General features: G+C 36.7%; 1 protein-coding gene and 1 long non-coding RNA gene across 5 annotated transcripts; both read left to right on the forward strand.

The window, feature by feature from the left end:
- Nucleotides 1–1,549, forward strand: LOC130545018 (uncharacterized). The gene is made up of 3 exons (XR_008961607.1): nt 1–297; nt 373–920; nt 1,108–1,549. It is a non-coding gene; the product is annotated as an uncharacterized LOC130545018 (long non-coding RNA).
- A 1,763-nt stretch (nt 1,550–3,312) lies between these two features.
- rca2.1 (regulator of complement activation group 2 gene 1) lies at nt 3,313–22,062 on the forward strand. 4 transcript variants are annotated; one of them, XM_057319269.1, is made up of 15 exons: nt 3,313–3,466; nt 4,005–4,115; nt 6,610–6,801; nt 6,914–7,013; nt 7,114–7,193; nt 7,291–7,479; nt 7,680–7,856; nt 8,549–8,740; nt 14,146–14,340; nt 15,587–15,775; nt 17,638–17,664; nt 17,997–18,026; nt 18,144–18,210; nt 20,350–20,415; nt 20,900–22,062. In XM_057319269.1, coding segments are annotated over exons 2-15 (1,569 nt in total). In that variant the 5' UTR covers nt 3,313–3,466; nt 4,005–4,051; the 3' UTR covers nt 20,901–22,062. The 4 variants fall into 4 exon arrangements, with proteins under 4 accessions (XP_057175252.1, XP_057175253.1, XP_057175255.1 ...); XM_057319270.1 differs by lacking the exon at nt 20,350–20,415 and having other exon boundaries at nt 20,900–22,061; XM_057319272.1 differs by lacking the exon at nt 15,587–15,775 and having other exon boundaries at nt 20,900–22,061.
- Nucleotides 22,063–22,112: the final 50 nt, after the last annotated feature.

Below are 22,112 nucleotides of genomic sequence, written 5' to 3' on the forward strand. Positions count from 1 at the left end.
TGATTCAAGGCACAATAGGAAGCACGTTCTCTATCATCTGCACCTACAAAACAAACCAGTTCCGATTTAACAAGAAGTACTGGTGTGCTGGAGACTCCCGAAGCTCATGTAAGGTTCTGATGGACACCGATGGATTTTCTCTAAACAGAAAACGTGCTCAGATCATTGATGCAGTTTCTAGAGGTTTGACTGTTCGTGTAAGAGATTTACAGTTGGATGACACTGGAACCTACTGGGTCGGGATTGATAAAATCTATGCTGATATAATGCTCAGGATCCAAGTTATAGTAAGAAACGGTAAGACTTTGTTCTCATTATGTGAAGTGTGAAAGACTAAAGTATAAACTGAAAAGTTTCTCAATTTCGTTTCAGAGGCTGTAATAAATCCAAACGTTTGGCCTCTTAGTTCTGTAGAGATGACATGTTGGGGACAACCTGTTACGTTTCGATGTAGGAGTGAGAGAGGAACAGATGTGCGGTACACTTGGTACAGAGTAGGACATCCTAACAACATTGTCCTGCATCATGCCACTGATATGAATTTCCACTGTTCAAACAGCACTGAAAGTACACAGTTTTTCTGCTCGGCTTCTAATGATTTCAGCCGCCAGAACAGTGAAATGTTTACTGTACAACATCTGCAGCCTGCAAACCAGGGCTGTATGTATCTCATCACATCCAAAAGTAAGTGTAACTTGAACTTGTGAACTCATACATTACATAAATTGGCAGGTGCGACTTGCCATTATTTTCTCTCTTTCCCATTTAGCTGTCAGTAGTTATGACTGTATAAGAAGCACAACATCACCCTCAACAACCACACAAACATCCGAGAATCTCTGGAGCTCTGCCACGGCTTCTGACCCCTCAGAAGGTCAGAATGACACAATGTGTGTTAATCGAACAGAATGTTTTTCATGGTAAGAACAGTTTCATGGTTATGTACTCTTTTGGGGTTAAACACGGTAAAATTAAACATTAACGGTTCATATTAAATACGATAATAGCTGTAAAAATGTCATTTTACGACATGAATCATACTCACGCATAATGCTGTTTTCCCTCTGTGAAAAAATATACATATAAATTTGGTTGTTGTTTTTGTAGGTCTGGATTGCCATTGTGGTATGAATGTCTTCGCTGGCTTCTCTCTTCAGCTATGTTCACTGTCGCATGTGTAGTGCACATTTGGACAAAATCAAGATGCAGGAGGGTTCAGGGCAAACATCACAAAGAGATCTGACTCAGAACCATGGTTCTGTATAGCATGCGTGTACATACTCTCTATTCCCTCAATAGAAACCTTGCCCTGTTTTATATCACATTATTTATGAACTACAAGAAATATGTTTATTTTTGTGTTCATCTACCTTTACATTGTTTTGTAGAAATTCATCCAGTAAATCTCTGTAAAAAATATGTGGTTTAAAATATGTATTTTATGACTATGGGGATCATTTGTAAGTGGCTTTGGATAAAAAGCATCTGGTAAACGTAAAGTGTAACTTTTTTAAGAAGGAGCGAACATTAGTTATTGATTATGGTTATGAAAAAGGTTAAAAATTATTTCCATAACCTTTATTAACATTGGAATTAATTAACTTAACCTAAATTCTTTACAAAAACAGTGCTTAAATATCCTATTCGGCTCCTTTGCTGTTATATCCGGATCTTGACCCAGATCTTGACCCGGATCTTGTGCTCTACAAAATATGGTGAAAACTTCCACAATAGAACTAATCTGCACAAAACATTTGACATACCCTTCCAGACACATAATGATCAAATAGCCTAAGTACACTGACTTACAACCTAAATGTTACTAACAACAATTTACTTTCCAAACAACAATGCTAAAGCACTGGTATGACTTGGCAAGCAAAGCATGCAATTTAGTGGACATAAATTAGGGCCTACTCCTTATGGAAACTTGAAAATTAAAACAATTATATTGCTTTTAGATGTTGCTTTGTGTCATACTATTTTGTTTCTGTTAGAGTCTTCTAAAATAAAAAACATAAAAATTGTCTGCATTTAATGGCTGTCTGCAATCGTAAATATAAGGAATTTCGGTTGCAGTTACAACTGCTGGCCACTGGATGAAGATAAACCCCATGGATTTGAAAAACACTTCTGAATAGCAGGTGAAAGTAAAATGATTCTAGACGCATTGTCAGTCACCCACTTATACTGTAGTCTTCCTTTAAAATAGGTTTAAAACTGTGGATAAAAAGTGATGATCTGTAAATTCCTTTGAGGTATATATAGGCTATCTTTAACTTAACTTATTTTTTAAAGCAATTTAAATGAAAATGATCCAGTATGCTAATCAACACATGCTGTTTTGTTCATTTTCAGTTGAAAATAGATCCGTTTTCTCATCCTTACCTTATGTATGCTAACCCTATATGGCTTACGCTTTCTTGTTTAAAACATTTTTTATTATTTAATTGTTTTATTGTGCATTCCTTCATGGGACGAATTGTTTTATGAAACAATTACTGAACCTAAGGCCGGAATGCACTTGTGTGGTGGCTACTGTAATAATTAACCTTAAAATTGCAAGTTTACAAGAACAGTGCCGGGAGGTTCGAAAGTATGAAAAATCCTGAAGACATGTTTGTATGAATCTAATGTCTTAAATATGATTGCAATATTATTATTGTAATTAATTAATTAGATATAATACAACTGCTTTAACGCCTATATGGGCAGCTTTCCTCCTATGTTTAAACACACACAACACATTAAATTCATAAGCAGTTATCTAGCAATGCCCTTGACATTGATATGACTCATTGCACCAACTAAATGAGAATCGTTTCGTACGGTCTCGAATATTTTTTACTCGGGTGGTAATTATTGTTCAGAGCTGTACATTACACCTCACATAGTATGTGACCCTTTACTTGGACTCAAAAAAACTTGATGGCCCTCGAATAAAAACGTTTGCATCTCTAGGTTGACGAATTCTGTTCTATATTTTAAGTCAAATTGCCTTACACATCCTGCCCTATAAAATTCGGCACAATATAACGGCAAGGCAAAGTTTCCGAAACACCCGCACACTTAATTACTCAACAGAAACAGGACAAACAGGACCAGCCCCTTTTTTCCGGATCACAGAAAGTCATCTACATTTTCAACGCCTACTTAAAAGGAAGACTACAATAAACCAATTTAGTGTATGAGTCACAAAATAATATTCAGTGAAGCAATCAGATTTAAAATGACAAGGAAACTGCGAAAGAAATAAACCAACCCATGAATGATTTTATTGTTCATGTTTGACATCATCCACATAAGTCGGAAGCCCCGCCCCGTGAAAACGACGTGCATTCCAAGTGCAGTGGGTTGTATTGTCGGAAGTGTTATCTCCCCTGAAAATCGCCTTACCCATTCTGACTTAATATTTATACAGCCTTTTATGTTCGTACACTTGTATTGAGAAATCTCTTCCCAAGAGGTAAGACTGTGCGCTTAGCATGTAGCGTAATCGACAATATCTTGTGTATATAGGAAACGAGTGGAGTTAAAATGTAAATGTCAGCTGTGATCTAGTGTGTAACTTATATTAGCTGTTTTATCAGAATTTGGTTTGTTAACCTTAATTTAATTATTCATACCAAATGATTCTTGTGGAAAAGTAAAGAGGAAACGCTGGACTCCACGCCCTGCCTTGCTATTTGCGAGTGCGTAACCACCTTTTAGCTTAACGTTAGTCGCTAGCTAAGCACACACCTTGTCGTATAAGGTAACAGTTAATACAATAAAACTTTGACAGTGCGCTAAATTTATTTGAAAGAGTATGTCGATGTTTATGGTTTTAAATATTGTGAGCTCTAGATCATTTAAAACCCGGGTATGGATTATTGTGCTAATTTAGCCGCTAAAAGGCTAACAGGCTGCTTTGTCATAGCGAGTGTTGACGTTTGGTTATTCTTTGTTACTTTACTTTAAAAGGGCATTTGCTTACACTGTGTTCTTGTTTTATTTACTAACAGCAAAAAAAAACCCATTGGCGTTGTTTGGAGCTGAATATTCACATACGATGGGATATAAGGTGCTCACTGTTGCGCTTTTCCTGTGTCTTATGAAGCGTGTCTATGTCAGAGGTGAGTGTCTGTTTGAATTTGATCTAATTCACATACCATTATGGAGTTATATTGCGGACTATATTAAAAAGGAATTGCAAACTGCATTTGCAAATGCGTTTTCTATTTGTTCGTGTCAAAATTGTGACATAATTCAAACGCAAATGCAAACCGTTTTCATTTGCATTTACGCGAACGTACAATGTCTGCCAAATTTCAAAAGGAAAAGCAAAGTCTATTTGCAAATGAATTACCCGTGTCTTACGAGATACGACCCTGCCAAATTTAAATCGCAATAGCAATTCCCCATATGCCATTTCACTTCCTCTGGTGTCGCGTATTAAGCCTGCCAAAACTCAAATGAAATCGCAAACCCTTTGCATTTGCGTTTCCTCTGACTTGTACAGAAACCTGTCAATCAATGGCGGGGGTGGGCTTATTCAATGGGGCGTGTTTGTATCGGGAAGTGACGTCATTCACCGTCGCAGTGGTGTCAGTCAGTCCATCTCTAAGGTGACACTGGTTGTGGCTAAAAGGGTTTCAGCTACAGCTAAAAGCCAAAATAACATTAATGGAACAAATGAGGATCAGATGCAAAGTTTCATATAGAGAAAATCTTTACAAAGAATCACAATTGCGGTATTTAACAAGTATAATTTAAAGAAGTTCAACGGGCTCGATAAACAGATGAACACAAACAGTGGTCTGGTGATCTCAATGAGCTACCAATAAAAGTCATATTGAAGCCGTGTGGATTCATCATAATTACATTAATTTCTCAGGTTGGTGCATCAGCTGATGGGCTCATTTACTGCACATGTTGTTGAAAAGGCTGTTCGGAAATTAAATTTTAAATACAGCAACAACTCCATCCAGTAATTTGTAGATGACAGCTACTTCTGTGTCCAGCAAACTCACTAAAACACTGGAGCACAAGTTTGTCTTTGTCTCACTATGTTATGATACACAAATAAAGAGATGTAGAATTCACGTACTTTTGTAATTTATTATTAACTTGTTATACTGTATGCATAATGAACAACAATGATATGCAGGATGCTGTTTATTCATACAAAGTGAACATGTTTTGTTATGGTTTACAACACGTATTAATCATGATGCAAAATACGGTCACAGTGTTGTCAATAAATGTCATGTCCTCGCTTTGACTTCGGAGTACTGTGAAAACGAATATCATAAACAAACATGTGTAGAGGAATGTTGCAGAAGGTGATGATTATCCATCCTGCACCGAAGTTTCACATGCTACGTGATGCCGCTCTGAGCCCAGAGTTCCAGCGCGAGTTATTTCCAAACAAAAAACCTGAAAACTGCACTGTTGTAACTTCACTCCTCATGTGTTTAGCTGTATCACATGTATGTATCTACTTAAGTTCCAGTCGACGGTGAAGGATGTCACTTCCCGATACAAACACGCCCCATTGAATAAGCCCACCCCGCCATTGATTGACAGGTTTCTGTACAAGTCGGAGGAAACGCAAATGCAAAGGGATTTGCGATTTCATTTGAGTTTTGGCAGGCTTAATACGCGACACCAGAGGAAGTGAAATGGCATATGGGGAATTGCTATTGCGATTTAAATTTGGCAGGGTCGTATCTCGTAAGACACGGGTAATTCATTTGCAAATAGACTTTGCTTTTCCTTTTGAAATTTGGCAGACATTGTACGTTCGTGTAAATGCAAATGCAAACGGTTTGCAATTGCGTTTGAATTATGTCACAATTTTGACACGAACAAATAGAAAACGCATTTGCAAATGCAGTTTGCAATTCCTTTTTAATATAGTCCGCAGTATAACTCCATATACCATGACATTTTTGGACTTTGTGCGTACACTGCTGAATAAGATTAAGACACATCATGATCCTATTCAGGGTCACAGTTGCCCTTAATCTTAAAACATGTCATGAACACGCATGACTTCTAGTCAGGCATTTTAGCTGCTTTAAGACCTTCACCAGCAGGTGTTTTTGACCCCAATCCCCTCATGTTAATAAAAATCGTTCTGTATTAGTAATGTATTTAACTCTATAAAAGGAAGTGTTATGTTATCTTTTTAGTCTTTAAAGCAGTCGTGTTGTGTCCTCTGCGCTCACCTTAACAGTGCTTATTTGGTTTTTGCATGTTTACACAAAACAGTTTCCTTTGTTTTAGTCTTGTTAACCCAGTTTACAATATTTGGTTTTCAGTACCATTAAATTAAACTTGTTAATGGAAATGTGAATGTGAACATTTCCAATTGTGCTGAACAACTGCTGCCATGTGAAATCCGTGATATAGCTATATTCTTTCTAAAATCACTATTTCTTTTCTATGCATGCCTCAGCATTTTGAAAAAAAGACTTAGTCGCTTTACATGAGGATAATTTCAAATTAAGTTCTATCCTATACTAGTAAATAAAGATATTAAGGATTGGTTGCAGAGCTGGAGCTAAACTTTGAACTGTGGTCCTCTAGGTTTCTAACCACCTTCTCTATCATTTGTTTTCATAGCACAATGTTCAAAACCTCATTTTGAAGGGAATGTGGTCTTATCAGACAAAGACATCTCAACAAATGATTTCCCGGATGGATCCCAAGTAACGTTTATGTGTATACGTGGATACGTACCAGTTGTCACAGGAACTTCTAAATTGGTTACCTGTAATGGAAACAAATGGACAGAACTTGCTCTCAGCTGCACAAGTAAATACATATTTATCACTGCTCTGTTTCTTTTTTATGTTTTCTTTAGTTTGTTCGTAAGGGTTATGCAAACAAATCTAGATCACTGGTTAATAACTTTTATCCATTGTAGGAAAATCTTGTGGAAGTCTTCCAGAGTTCCCTAATGGGAGATATATAATACCTAACGGTATTTTGTTTGGTGACTCGGTTACAGGAGTTTGTGACAAAGGGTAAGTGAAACATGAGGTGCAGTGTGTTTTAATATAAAACCATATAGAATTTAGATTGTGTGCTGTGTAATATTTGATAGTCAAAGGGTCATTTTTTCAGATATATGAGTATGAGTTTTGGGACAAATCAAAGAACGTGTCGAGCTGAAGGCTGGGATGGTAGAGCTCCTGAGTGTGAAGGTTTGCTATTTCAGACATTTGAATGTGATTTAATAATGAAGAGCACAAAACTGTTTATTCTATCTATAATCATATCGTTCTTTTTCTTTCTCTTTAGCGGTGACATGTCCGTCACCTCGCGTAATAGACAATGGGCGGTTTGATGGGCAGGAAGATACAGATAGACAATATGAATATGAAGATGGGGTGTCCTACAGATGTAACTCTGGGTTTTACCTGATTGGAAGTGCAGTATTAAGATGTTCTGATGATGGAGCTTTTCAGCCAGAGCCACCAAAATGTATTGGTAAGTTATTGTTGAATGCTTACAAGCAGTCGGACAGAGCACACCAGATTGAATGGAACAGAGATCACTAGACTTGTTTTTCTGTTTGGGGTATATGCCACAATAATGTAACTTCTTAAATGTATGAATGTGAGAATAGTTCATATGAATTACAGCTTTGATGTGGTGAAAAATGTTTCTTTGATTTTTTTTTTGTCTAGTTGTATCATGTCTAGCGCCGAACGTCCCAAATGGGTATCGAGCGGGTGGAAAAGCACCTCCATACACTCTGAATAACTTTATAGATTACAAGTGTTCAAATGGCTATGACATGATTGGAGAATATTCTATTCGGTGTACAGCAAATGGATGGAGTCCTGAACCACCGCGGTGCATTGGTAAGACTACAATATGGACAGTGGACAACCACACACACACTCCTCTTTCTAATATTGCCCTTTGGGAGTAAAAGAATCGATCGTCTAAACATGAAAACTGTTTCTTAAAGAAACAGTTCACCCAAAAATAAGAAATTCTGTCTTTATTTAATCCATAGTATGAAAAATGTTTGTTCTGTTGAACACAAAAGAAGATATTTTGAAGAATGAAGGAAAGCAAACGGGGCACATTGACTACCATTGTAATTTTTCTTACTATGGTAGTCAATGGTGACCAAGAACTGTTTGGTTACAAGCAATCTTTCTCTGTGTTCAACCAAAGAACGAAATTTATACAGATTTAGAAAAACTCGAGCATGAGTAAATGATGACAACATTTTTATTTTTGGGTAAGCTCTCCCTTTAATGCTCTGTTCACACCAAACGCGAACGACCACGCTCGTTATTACTCGTGGGAAAATTTAGTTATTTTCGCGTGAGTGCCTCGATCTGACAAATATTTTCAACCTTCGCGGAAGACAAGATTGACGTGCCGCCTGATTCGCACCGCCTGCCGTCTATACGCGTCTTTGCATTGACTTTGTATGTAATTTACTCGTGCAAAACGCTTAATTCGCGTTTGGTGTGAACCCAGTGTAAGTCTTGTATCAGACCATTGTATATATATATTTGTTTTTATTTCCACAATGTAGGGTACTGTGAACCACCTGTGTTTGAAGGGCATGTCACCATATCCAAAGCATCTGACTTAAATCAGAAATACCATGAAGGAACCAGTGTAACATTTGAATGTAAATCTGGATATAAACCAGTCGATTCCGAAGCTTCTAATACAGCTATATGTGAAGGCAAGAGGTGGACTGCTCTGAAACTGACATGCAAAGGTAACTACTGCTCTTACATACGTTTCTTATTGTTTCAATGCTTTTTTTTGTGGAACACAAAAGTAGATGTCTGGATTCATATAAAAAAAATCATGTGTTTGTCATAATGCTGAGGTGAGTAAATTATAAAATGTTCATGGTTGGATAAAGTTTTTACTTTGCAAAAAAATACTTCACTACATTATAAATCATATTTCATACTTTTACTACACTACATTTCATAAATGTATGTTTTGTACATTTAATACAGAATTTAAGTACATTAAAAATCTAGTACATTCCAACTTTTAAAAATAAAAATACTAAAGTACAAGCTCAAATCTACTACTTTTACCTCTGATCTCTGAAGTATTTAAAGGTAAAAAACTAGATTTATTCATTAAATGTAGTGAAGGAAAAAATATTATATGCTTGCTTAATGTAGTGAAGTACATTTTTCCAAAGTAAAAACACTATTATGAAGTACAATTATTTAAAAATGTACTTGAGAGTAAAAATGCGTCATGGTAACATCTTCAGGCTAAGCAACATTAAGATCTGGTAAGAGAGAGCTACAAACACTTTTTGAGACCCAGTTTACACCTGCTATTAGGATGCGTTTAAAGGAGACATCAGATGAAAACCCCACTTTTTCTGTGTTTAAGTTTCTGTTCTATAATCGGGTCCCTGGTGCATCTAGCAACCCAGAAAACATGAAAAATAAGAACCCAGTAAGTTTGTTTTGGTGTGCCTTTACCTGCAAGCATGTGAGAAATCGAGCCGTTCAGATTTCGCTCCGATTGTGACGTCCAAAGCTGATTTTATTATAATGTTACCGCCCCTTAATCTACACAGTTCTCCTACCGCGCTCCGCCATTGTTGTTTTCACAAGCGACAGCGGTGTGCGTGACGCCATGGCTAAAGTTCAGGGACAACATGCAATGTAGTCGCAGCACAGAGTCCAAACCTAGGAAGAGACTGGAGTGGATTTATTTTATTTTTAGTGTAAATCCATCAGAAACCATAAGTAAAAACCTGCTTGTTTGCGCGAATCACTTCAAACCGGAGTGCTTTTTCAACCTGGGACAGTATAAGCAGGATTATCTTCAAAGTTGTTCCTCAAGAGGGATCGAGACTGACTGAATGAGACAAATGTAAGTAATATTTATCAACAGTCTGAATTGATGTAAATGTACTGTACATATAGGAGGATAACGTTAGCATATGATAGCGAAGGGAGCTAAGTCAATCACGAGCTAAATAGAACATTCAAGGCCAGTGTTAAACTTACTGTATATAAGTGCAGATGGACACTTGGAGTTTAGCTGTATGAATGTTAATACATTATGTGCGTTAATATGTTTAACTGCGGCAAGCTGTTTGTTTTGCTAATGAACAGGGGCGAACACTGGGGTTAGTTTCTTTTTAAACGTCTCAAATCATTCGTGCTTAGGCTGAAAAATCTGTCACAGCAAACTAGCTCTGCAGTGGATTCCGTGGATTTTAGGTAAGCATACATCCACAACGTAAGCGCATTAGGATGCGCTGTTTGCTGTGACTGATTTTTTTGTCTCCAGACGAATGATTTGAGACGTTTAAGACGAAACTAACCGCAGAGGAATTCAGGAAATATCATTTAGCTAAACCATTGCCATGGCAGTACTAACCCGTGTGTTGTGTTGACACGCCGGACAGAAGGGGGTTGGGGTTCGCTGTAACTCATTATCAGTTAAAGAGACATGCACCAAAACGGGTTGCTGTGAGCATAGCTGTTTTTGACGAGGCAAGAAGGGTTTTGTTTGCACAGCCTTGGAGTGTTTTTAAGCAAAATATGTTCCAGACATTTCATGAAGACCCTAATAAATCCTACCAACTTGTTGAAAGTGCTCATCTGATGAGACCTTTAAGGTGTCCTGCATTAAGACATCAATCGATCATTTTGACATACAGGAGGTCTGTAGTGGTTTATGCCGGAGGGGCATCTTGTTAGTGCTTAGAAAAAAATGTTCTTCTGTTAATAGTTCTTCTTTTATCTTGTTGTTTACGTTTCTGTTGGCTGGCTTACGTCACTACAGAGATACTCCCAGTGCAAATGCAATAATTCAAGATGGGAGTTATTTGCGCATCACAACTGGGATATATTGTACCTGACCGCAACCCATATATTTTAACGCTCTATTTGCTGATGTGTTATGTATGGCTTAGGGTGTAACTAGGGCTGTCACGATTATTAAATAATCGTCTCATCGCGATTGTTTGACCTCATCGCGATGATTTCAGATCATCGCAATTATCGCACATCTCTATAGAAGACACTAGGGGGAGCTGTAGTGCATCTGCATATTTTAGTGTATGTATTGTTACTAAAGCATGGTAATACTTGTAAAATGTACCACCACAACACAATCACTTAAAAAAAACTAAAACATATACAAATTACCTGCAGTACAATTTAATATTATTTAAGCAAATCTCAGTGTGAAAACCAGTCTACCAAAACTTCATTAACACACAAGTAAAATTTTACTGTAGTCTTGCAAGTGAGAAAAAATTTGAAATCAAATTTTAATGGTGGCTTCAATTCACACCTGATCAATTTACTTCATTTACAAGTGTTTGGTGGTTGTATTATTGACAGTAAAAGCCTAAACCTTAAATATATGATGACCCAATTTTTTCCGATGTATTTCCAAGAAAAAAACATAGTCTTGTATTCAGAACAATATGGTCGTTTCAATCGCTGAATCAAAAATGAATGAGAATTAAATGTCAAAGCCCTAAAACAGACAATTAATCGTCATAATCGCTAAAGCCCTAAAACAGACAATTAATCGCCATAATCGCAATGATTTATTAGACAATTAATCGTCAATCAAATTTCATAATCGTGACAGCCCTAGGTGTAACCAGAGGGTCTAATCTAGGGTAAAAATAATATTTAAGTCTTGTACTTTGAGGATTGATCATTTGACAATTAACATGCATTAAACGTTTTTGAGGAATAAATGCCCAAAGCTTTCACCTTTGTTATTGGTGGTCCAGCTATGAAATTGCAGAAGGTAAATCAATATTAAATCCGTGAGAGACTTATTTCAACTGACCAATCATATTGACCATCAACTTTTATGGCAAGTTCTGCCCACTACGGGGAATGGTATAGACAAAAACTAGCTTGCTTCGTCCAAAAGGACCCGAGGATGGATTTTTTCCATATAATTTAATCATTGAAAGGTAAGTTGTTTAGGATCTAATAGGCCGCTGTGCCACTATTTTCTTGGTGTGTGTTAATGTTAACCTTTGAGAAGATTCACTTGTCAATGTGTAATTTACAAACGCTGCAATCATTTTGCATGTTTGCTGCATAATCATTTTCCCAAATAAACCATAATAAAGTTTATTTTGGTCTGTTACATACATTTGATGGGCTCGCTGTTCTCTGCCTGCTGAAGTGTCTGTTTTGCTATGAGTGCTGTCATGATATATCACCCTAAAGAAAGAGTTCACCAAAACTAAAAACGTATTTACCCTCATGTTGTTCAAACCTGTATATGACTTTTCTGTGGAACACAAAAAAAGATATAAAAAAATGGCTCAGTGGTTTTGTGGCCATAGTAGAAGTAAGTGTTGTTTGGTTACCAACAAATATCTTTGAAAAAGGAAAGCAATACAGGTTTGGAATGACATGAGGCTGAGTAAACGATGAAAGAATTAGCTGGGTTTTATTTTGATGAAGACTTGCTCTTTCTGTGCAGTTTTCTTGTTGCGTTTCTAGGTCTGGACTTGCCTCTTCCTTGTTTTAGAGATGGAATGGTCAAAGGTAACATTTGGGCTATGAAAGAGCATGTGGTAAGCTATAGGCTGGTATTACTTTTTTCCTGATATGGCAAGGAGTAATAGGGCCAAGGATTTAAAGTTATGGTTCGCTACTGGGTGCAACATGCACTATTTGGATTTATTTATTTGTTGTATGTTGGAGTTTGGATTGATTTCCGTCCATTGTGTTTATTCACTGAACGCAGAGAACAGTCACATTGTTACTCCAAAAGTATTTTGTATTCCTGATAATTGAAGTATTCTAGAGTGTGCTCATTGTGTTGTATCATTGATATTTCAGTGGTGTATTTTTACTGTTGGATCTGTATGATAACAGGCTCCTGCACTGTTTTGTGGTTGTAGATCTGATTTAGGATCAGTCTTAAAGGTCTAATGTGTCATTTTTTTGGAGGATCTATTGACAGAAATGAAATATAATATACTTAATTAGGTCTTCAGAGGTGTATAAAGACCTTAATGAAGCGTTGTTTTTATTACCTTAGAATGAGCTATTTCTATCCACATACACATCGGGTCCCCTTACATGGTATACGCCATGTTGTTTCTACAGTAGCCCTAAACGGACAAACTGCTCGAAAACATGACAACATCTTTGTCCTGTGAGAGCCTCCGTAGTGCTTCAAAAGGGAGGGGTGGAGTGGACTGAGCCGTTGGTTGCAATTTGCAACCTCACCACTAGATGCTGATAAATTACATACACTGGACCTTTAAAAGACAAGCAATTTAACTGAATGTTTATTTCAGAAGGTTATTTCGTCTGCCAAATGCGTAAATGTAATAGGCTAAAAGCGTTACTAACATCTCAAGTTACCGTACACATTACCATAAACTTTCATAATTGTGCAAATTGTACTGCTCTCTCTTACTTTCATCTCAGTGTTTTTTTTTCTAACTCTTTACAGTCGTGACTAATGAGGAACACTATAATTTTGTCAATATATGTGTCAATACTACACCTATCTGAGTTTTTACCTTTCCTACCTACTAATATGATACTGGATTATCTACATCATGTATTTTATTTCATTCATCAATTTCTCGAAGAATCTCAGAGTTAGCTTCTGAATTGCTTTAGCACCTAGGACACAAAATTCTTGGATTTAAATTTTTTTCTCTTAAGGCCATTGCACATTGAGTCCAAAATTTGCGTCCGAAATTTCCGCACGTTAAAAAATAAATACGACCCCACATTGTGTCAATCACATTTACACACTGCCTCCGATATTTTCGTCCGTCATAAAAAATTCGGACTGGGTTCGATTTTCTGCGTTTTCCGCATCCGTAGCAAGCATTTTGAGAGGCGTTTTGACAATTCAGAGACACCGTACAAACGAGCGCCAAATATGAAAAAACGCATACGAAAATTTCGGACTGTATGTGCGAAGACCTTTAGTGTTGCTGTATGCAAGATAATGTCAGTAAAAGATCGGTTCATCTAAACATTGAAAGCATTGTAAAGGATTCAGCCAATCATCAAAGGTTTACCACAAATTGAAAAATGATAAGTAATAATAAAAGAGCAAACTAGAATAGTACTGAATTTGTTACTGGAAATTTGTATCAAAACCATTTTTGTGTTTACCTCCATAAAGGAGAATATTGTGAGCCGCCTGCGTTTGGAGGGCCTTTCACCATATCCAAGCCATTTGATTCAATGACTAAATTCCTTGACGGATCCAGCGTAACATTTGAATGTAAATCTGGTTATGAACCAGTTGATTCAGAAGCTTCTAAGTTAGTTACCTGTGTGGACACCAAATGGACAGATCTCCAGCTCACATGCAAAGGTAACCGCTGCCCTTACATGCAGGAAAACAGACAACTTACTGATGCCCATTTTAAAGTTGGTGATGTTGGGTACTAATTGGCATATTTGTGACGTCATTGCGTCAGACATGTGTTTACTCTATGAATTGTTACATAGTTACAGTTAGGGCTGCATGATTATGGGTAAAATGATAATTGCGATGATTTTGCTCAAATTTTTAAATCACGATTGATAAACACGGTTATTTTGTCAGTTCAGAACTTGGTTTTTAATTTCACTTCAGCATGTTTATTAGGCCTATACTTTATAGCCAATGAGTATGTTATAATCTGCTGCCATTGAACTTCTTCAACACCGTATGTCAAAGCATGCAATCAATCTAAACACTCCACCACAAAAAATATCATTTTTTGATGTTCAGAATGAAAACTTACTACTCAATTTTTTATTTCTTGTTTTTTTATAAATCATTACTATTGGTCACCTATAATTTTTGTCTGTGGGTTTTGCAAAAATTTATTAAAATAGTACAAATGCAAAGTGGCAGTTTAAAAGATACAAGCTTTGCAAGGAGTCTGACCTTATCGGGAGTTTTGTGCTTGCTTTTAAAACATTATTATCACAACGATTATGCTCGGTTAATTGTGGGAAGCATAAATCGATTAAATAACGATTAATCGTGATTAGTTCAGCCCTAGTTACAGTACTGTTTTTAACTTTAAGTTTGTCAAAGTCTCCTTTAGCTCCATTCTTGTTTTCTTCTCAAACCTTTATTTAAACCTCCCTGTATTGTCCAATATTGATCTGTACTTGTAAATAAAATCAGTTCACCCAAAAATAGAGGGAAAAACTGCTTTATGAATTTCTTTGTTTCGTTTTTGAAGACTGTAGTTAAGCGAACAGTTCTGGGGATTTTTTAACTACCATTGTCATTTTTGGTAGTCAATAGTGGCCAAGAACTGTTTGGTTACAAGCATTCTTCCAAATGTCTTACTCTGTGATCATCAGAACAAATACATTTATACAGATTTTGGAGCAACCCGAGGGTAAGTAAACAATGACAGAAGTTTCATTTTTGGGTGAACTGTCCCTTTAAGAAATAGCATGAGACCAATAAAAAAAACCGTTAATATGATAATGCTGCTATAATAATGCTTTGGCCTGATTGATTCTTCATAATCCAAACATTTTTGTGAGCTAAAGTTGCTCTATACAGGCTCCATTTTTAGATTACTGTATTGTTTGTGTTTATCTCCACAATATAGGGTATTGTGGACCACCTGTGTTTGAAGGGCATGTCATAGCCAAACAATTAAACTCAATAAATAAATTCCTTGATGGATCCCATCTAGAATTTGAATGTAAATCTGGTTATAAACCAGTTGATTCAAAAGCTTCCAAGTTAGTTACATGTAAGGACACCAAATGGACTGATCTACAGCTCACATGCACAGGTAACTACGGCCGTTACTTGTGCTTCTAGTTGTTCTGAACCTTTGTGGGTTTATGTAGAAAAAAAGCATGTGCTCGCACTAGGGGTGTAATGGTTCAAATTACTCACGGTTCGGTCTGTGTCACGGTTTTAGGGTCACGGTTTCGGTTCGGTTCGATTTGTGCTATGTTCAGGGAAAAGGGACTACTAACTACTAACAAATAATCAAGCTACAAGTAACAGCACCAATAAAACAACAGAGCAAAGCAGAAAATTAAATAAGATACTGTATATATACCTTTTAAGGTAGAAATGGATTAAAGTAATCAAATAAAACATAACATTGCATATGTACAAATTAAATAAAGATGAAAGTTACAGAAGCTATTGAGTCACAAGCAGTGAGTGATTTCCTTGACTTTTAACAGACAGCAGGAATATGCTGCTGTCGCTTTAAGAGGAATGAAACCGATCCAGTACACTGATACTGTACACATGCGTTGTTTTTCGTCCGTTTCGTCCGTTCACTTAAGACAAAGCCTACTATGTTTGTTAAGATACTCGAAAAGAGGGGCATGTTGACCCACTTTGTGTGTGAATTTGTCCGTTTAAGCGCTTCAAAGACAACTCAATATTTGCGCCATGTCTGAGACTTATGCGTGCTTCGCATCTTCTCACAGCACGCAAGCGAGTTTTCTTCTGCATCATCTTGCACTTAAATGTTTAAATTGGCAAGGCTTGAATGAGTGTACTTTAAACAGCAACATGTGCTGTTCAGGTCTCACCTGCACTCGCGCTCACAACACCCGGGTGATGAAAGCATAAATGACTGGTCATATTACAGCATACAATCCTATTGAAATTTGTCTACATTATTTGATTTGTTGTAGGTATTAAATGTGTACAGTATCTATCGACAAACATACATTAGCTGAACTTTGTCAGTCTGTTTTATGCATTATAATTTTTAACGAACCATATTATAAATGCGTCGTCAGATTTAAGTTGAGTCGCGGTCCGTGTGGACCGTGTGCCGAACCGTGCAGTTCAATTATTTACCGAGAACCGTTACACTCCTAGCTCGCACCAGAAGAAGCTGTTAGATACCTTATTTGGAGTTAGTTGTGTAAAGCATGAAATAGTCAGCTATGTCACCTTTAACTTTTTTCCTGTGAATTTAATGTTCTGTCTGCTGATGTCATAATTGTGGCAATATTTGGACATATTTAGTGTTGTCTGTCGAACTGACAGTTTAGATTGACAATCACAGTATTGCTTCTGAGAGTGTCTATCGTGTCTAAATTGTATTTGGGACTATCCTAATTTTTCTGTGTTGTCTTGTTGGTATTACAGTCATGCATCTGTAATGTTCCAAATGTGTTGCATTTATTTCCTATGCAAAGGTTTCAGCCAATCATACTGTAACTGTTGTCATTCATTTTAAAGTTAAGCATCACTTAATCTGAGTGTTCAGATAGCAGCTGAAACATGATCCAAAATTACTAGTATAAATGGTTTTGTGCATTATGGGTCTTATAATGATCAAATAATAAAAGTAGCATGATGTTTTTTCTCAGTGCCTTTTGCACTGTTGGTCTGCAAATAATCAGAATCATTGTCAAGGAGCTTTGTCATTTGAAATTTGCCATTTGAAACACCTAAACCTGACCTAAATTGTGACCTAAAGTCAGAAAGTGTGTCCGTAATGTTTCAAAAAGATTTTTTGCGCTCTCTTACTTGATTTCAATGTTGTTAAACTTATCTATGTTATCTACTTAACCTGTCATGGAAATTAGAAGATAAAGAAAGTGAAAGTGACGTGACGTGTGGCGTAAGGTTTAGTACACTCACACTGTAAGGTTTAATTATTTTCTTTTTTTTCAGACAGTGATTCTAACTCTACTCCCTCATGTAAGTCTCATTGCTCTGTTATGAAGTTTAAACTTGCATTGTTAGAATAATGAGTTCAGTTCATATTCATTCAAGAATTAACAGAATTGCCCTAGTTAATTATAAGGTGATTTTTTTTGTTTTGTTTGTGTCCCAATTTGAATTTCATCATTTTGTAGTACTGCACTGTTCATTGAAGAGCTGATTTGATCACATGTAGTTCCTGTTCTGTATAAAATATGTGTGAACGGAGCGCTTTATTTTTAGGATGCTAGCATGACAAGACCATGTCTGTACCTCTATTGTTAGAAGATAGCTCAATTGATGTCATTTGTTCTTTTTCTGGTTTTCAGCTGGACTATCGCCTGGTGCGATATTCGGGAGTAAGTATTGCATTCAGTTCATTAGTTTGAAAGTATGATTTCCCTATCGTATTTTTATCTTTTTACGATTGTTTTTTATTAGCAATATAAGATATGTCAATTTCTTCTGTTTAACAGTTGTGTCGCTTTTTGTGGCTGTGGTTGTGATTCCGGCTGTGATTGTATTTTTCATCAAGAAGAACAAGTAAGTTCAATTTAACATTTTATCTCCGTTGGACTGCATACATGCTTGTCAGATTTGTTGGCTGTTTTGTTTTTTGTGTTTTTAGTTAACACCCAACTTTGACACTTTTGAACTTTGTCTTAGGGTGTACTCTCTCTAGGCAATCTGAACTGTGCCCGAGCACGTTTGACCCCCAAAGCCCGGTTCATTTGACTAGTGTGATCGCTCCGTATCGCGCCCGGCATGGTTCGTTTAGCGGTCCCTGGCTCACTTGGAAGAGGTGGGCCAGAACACGGTGCGGTTGGGCTCGGGCGTGGTACACATGTAGTGTGAGCGCAAATCGCGCCGGAGCGCAGAACTGAAAGCATGACGTAAATTATGCGACTGTTTAAATTCCTGCCTGAGATTCAGCTGTCACCGTAAAAAACTGATAAACAGCGCACTTACACGTGCAGGCGTGTGTCATCGCAGCCAAAACTACTCCAGGTTTGTCAAACATAATCCAACGTGTGTAACGATGGGCTTTACCATAGTAAAGGACGAGAGGGTGATTTAAAAGCATAATGAGCCGTTTACTCTCGTATAGCAATGACATCGTTAAAGCAGATTGTTCTGTGCAGCGCACGCATGAAGTTAAACACCTCTAATAAGCCATAAACTGAACATTGCGATGGATTCCGTTGTGCTGAGAGGGATCACTTTGTTTACGTTTGCTTCGAATCAGTCGCACTGTAATGATGAAAGCGTGCCCGGGTGTGGATGGGAAAGAGCAATGTGAGCACAGGCCAGCGGGGGAGTGGCGAGGGGGGACAATCGCGCTCGGGCACAGTTGAGAGCAACCGGGCTAAATGAGAGTACACCCTAACACTGTGTCTTAACCAGACATGACTTTCAGTGACAAGCATAAAGCCATCTCCTCCATGTTAATCAGTTTCTGTCCTATTCAACCACATTAGCAGCAAGTTAGGGGAAGAGATCAACTGTGCAGTGTATTGATAATAAGATGATATGCAGATTTTGAGAAGTAGTACATGTCCTGAACGGCTGTGATTTTCTCTCAGCACTTTCAAAGCAAATTGCTTGTCATTGAAGTATCATCTGGTCATCTGTTGACATTAAGGGTTGTAAAAGGTTTGGGTAAAATTACCAGAAATTTTCCATGGGAAATGTAGGTTTCTTTTTTATATTCACGTGGTCTTGTTTAAATGGACTTTTCTATTACGCTTCGGTGTGAGCTGTTTATTTTTTAACACCCAAAAATTATGTCTTCATTTACTCACCCTCGAGTTGTTCCCAATCTGTATACGTTTCTTTGTTCTGATGAACACAAAAGAAGATATTTTGAAGAATGTAGGAAAGCAAACAGTTCTGGGGCACTTTTGACTACCTTTGTAATTTTTCATCCTGTGGTAGTCAATGGTGGCCAAGATCTGTTTGGTTACAAGCATTCTTCCAAATATATTTCTCTGTGTTCATCAGAACAAAGACATTTGCACAGATTTGGAACAACTCGAGGCGAGTAAATGAAGACAGAATTTTCTTTTTTGGTTGAACTGTTCCTTTAATTCAGAGAAACCATTTGGGTTTTCCTAAACAATGTACAGTTTAAGTTGGCAGAAAATAAATATACAGGGGTTGGACTAGATAATGTAAACACCGATAAAATATGTGATGTCTCTTTTTGTATCAAGGTGTTGGACATTATTACCGCAACGATAACACAATTATATTCAACCCTCAACCGTGGGTCTTTATTTTATTTTGTCTAACCCCTGTATATGGATACATTTATTGTCCTTGACCATTTAGGATTGAAAAAAGAGACTTGAGCATTTTAAAGTTAATAATTATTGTATTCAATGAAAAACAGATCAAGCTTCAGGAGAGGACAAGGCCAAAATACAAACAAAAAAGCGCACTGACTAAAATCTGGATTTTGATAATCATGGAAGTTTCCATGAGAATGTCTTTTGGAAATTATTTTTTTTGCAACACTATATGTTAATAGACTGTATTGGAATCTGTGGGCTGCTTTGTTTTGGCGGTGAAGGCTTTTCTGTGTTTGACTATGGGGCTAAGGTTTAGTGAGTGGATGGTGGGCTGAGGTTTAGCATACCCGGCTATTTTGCACATTTTGACCACCAGACTTTTGGGTTGCAGCTCAAAACACAAGTATTCACAAAAGGTGGCAACTAGAAATGAAGACCGAGATTTACCACTTGAATGGTAAGAAAATGGGAAACTATGTAACTTTCTTCCTAAATTGTTATTTAGAGGACAAGAAGTTATATAGTCATTAATAGACTGATCACATGTGTTCATGGTGACACTGCCCTTTTCCTTGATGCATATATGCCGTTTCACATGTAAAGGGCTTTTTGCGTAGATATTTTAAAAACACAGAAGCAAAAACCGCTGGTTTTTTGAATGTTGTAAAAATACTTGATTTGCCTTGAAATACTGTATGCTTTATCTGTATTTGTCCATCTACAGCCTTGACACATCTCATTGTGATTAACAATAACTTAATGTGTCATCTACTTTTTAATTTGGTATTACCGGAACTACTGGAAACACATGGGTATTATGCATGTGACATTGTTCCTCGAAATATTTAACTTGATTTCTCATTTCCCCTGAGCACATGAATCAAATGCATTATTGTGTGTCACTTTAAAATCACACACCTTATTGTATTCCTTTTTTACAGATCTGATAAAAATCCTTCACGAAGTCCTTGAGGAGAAAATCTTAACCACTATGTGAAGATGCCTCAAAATGTATCGTTCACACAAGCACGTTTCAGGATTCCTTTTTAACACAATCTTCTCTAGAATAATCAGACAATGTTGTGTGGAGTATCCTAGGTTGTTTTTACTTCATTTTTCAAAGTTAATGTGTTCTGCATTCTCTTTTTCCTGGAACAGATCTCCACACAATTTTGGGTAACTTTACTTTTATTAAGTGTTATAAAACATACAAATCTAATTTCCTGTATAACTAGGCAATGATTTTGTGATTACATTTCTTTCCGGAAACCAAGTCAAAATGCTTCTTACTGCTACTCAGTTTAAAGCAATTGAAATTTTAAGCATTCTAGTTTGTCAACCCCTAGATCATATAAACACAACTAAATACTGTACATAGGAGATTCATTTGGAGAAAATAATGGAAGGAGTGCGTGGATTAATGCAGATTGTGATTTGCTGTGCAAATTTGGTTAACTCTATAAATGTATTGAAAGTGCCTTTTCAGTTGAGTAGAATAGAACACAAGGTTTCCATTTTGCTGTGTTTTTAGCACTAAACATTATCCAGATGCTACTGTACATAGTAAGGCCACAATACAGTTAGCTGTTCTTAGATCTATTAGAGAGAGGATGGAGGATTTTTCTTCTTCTCTTTAATGTCAGTCTGTCTATTTATGTTATTTAAAGTTGTTGAATGAACATACTCAAGGCCAAAATAAGACTATTTTTTCCCCTGTACAGTTATATGATTGGTTTTCGAATTTTTGTAAAAGGCTTTGCCTGCAGCATTGTAAAAATTAAAAAATTGTGAATGAAAAAGTGCATCTTTAAAGTGATCAGTTGTAGGGCTGTAAATTCTGGAATTATTAATATTCATAAAAATAAATCAACATCATTTTTTCCATATAGCTAAGGCATGTTCTCTTTCACATGGATAAATGTGTTTTGCTATACCAAAGGCAGAATAATATAATTGGGCTTGGGGAACAAGCTGTTCCTTTATATTAGCAGCATAACTGTTTGTTTCATAATCACTGTGGACCCAAGAAGCAACTAGAGCCACATCTGCACTTCAACGTATTGATTGTAAGACTAAATAAAGATACGCTTTCCAAATAAAGATATGCTTTCCATTGTATTTTTACTTTATGTTTCTTGTATAGACTGCTCAGAC

Source organism: Triplophysa rosa, linkage group LG21, assembly GCF_024868665.1.
Source record: "Triplophysa rosa linkage group LG21, Trosa_1v2, whole genome shotgun sequence".
Classification (NCBI taxonomy): domain Eukaryota; kingdom Metazoa; phylum Chordata; class Actinopteri; order Cypriniformes; family Nemacheilidae; genus Triplophysa; species Triplophysa rosa.

Coding starts and splice junctions, on each gene's coding strand:
- rca2.1 (XM_057319269.1), top strand. CDS start 4,052: ATGGGATATAAGGTGCTCACTGTTGCGCTTTTCCTGTGTCTTATGAAG. Junction 4,116..6,609: donor GAAGCGTGTCTATGTCAGAG/GTGAGTGTCTGT, acceptor TTGTTTTCATAG/CACAATGTTCAAAACCTCAT. Junction 14,341..15,586: donor TCTCCAGCTCACATGCAAAG/GTAACCGCTGCC, acceptor TCCACAATATAG/GGTATTGTGGACCACCTGTG.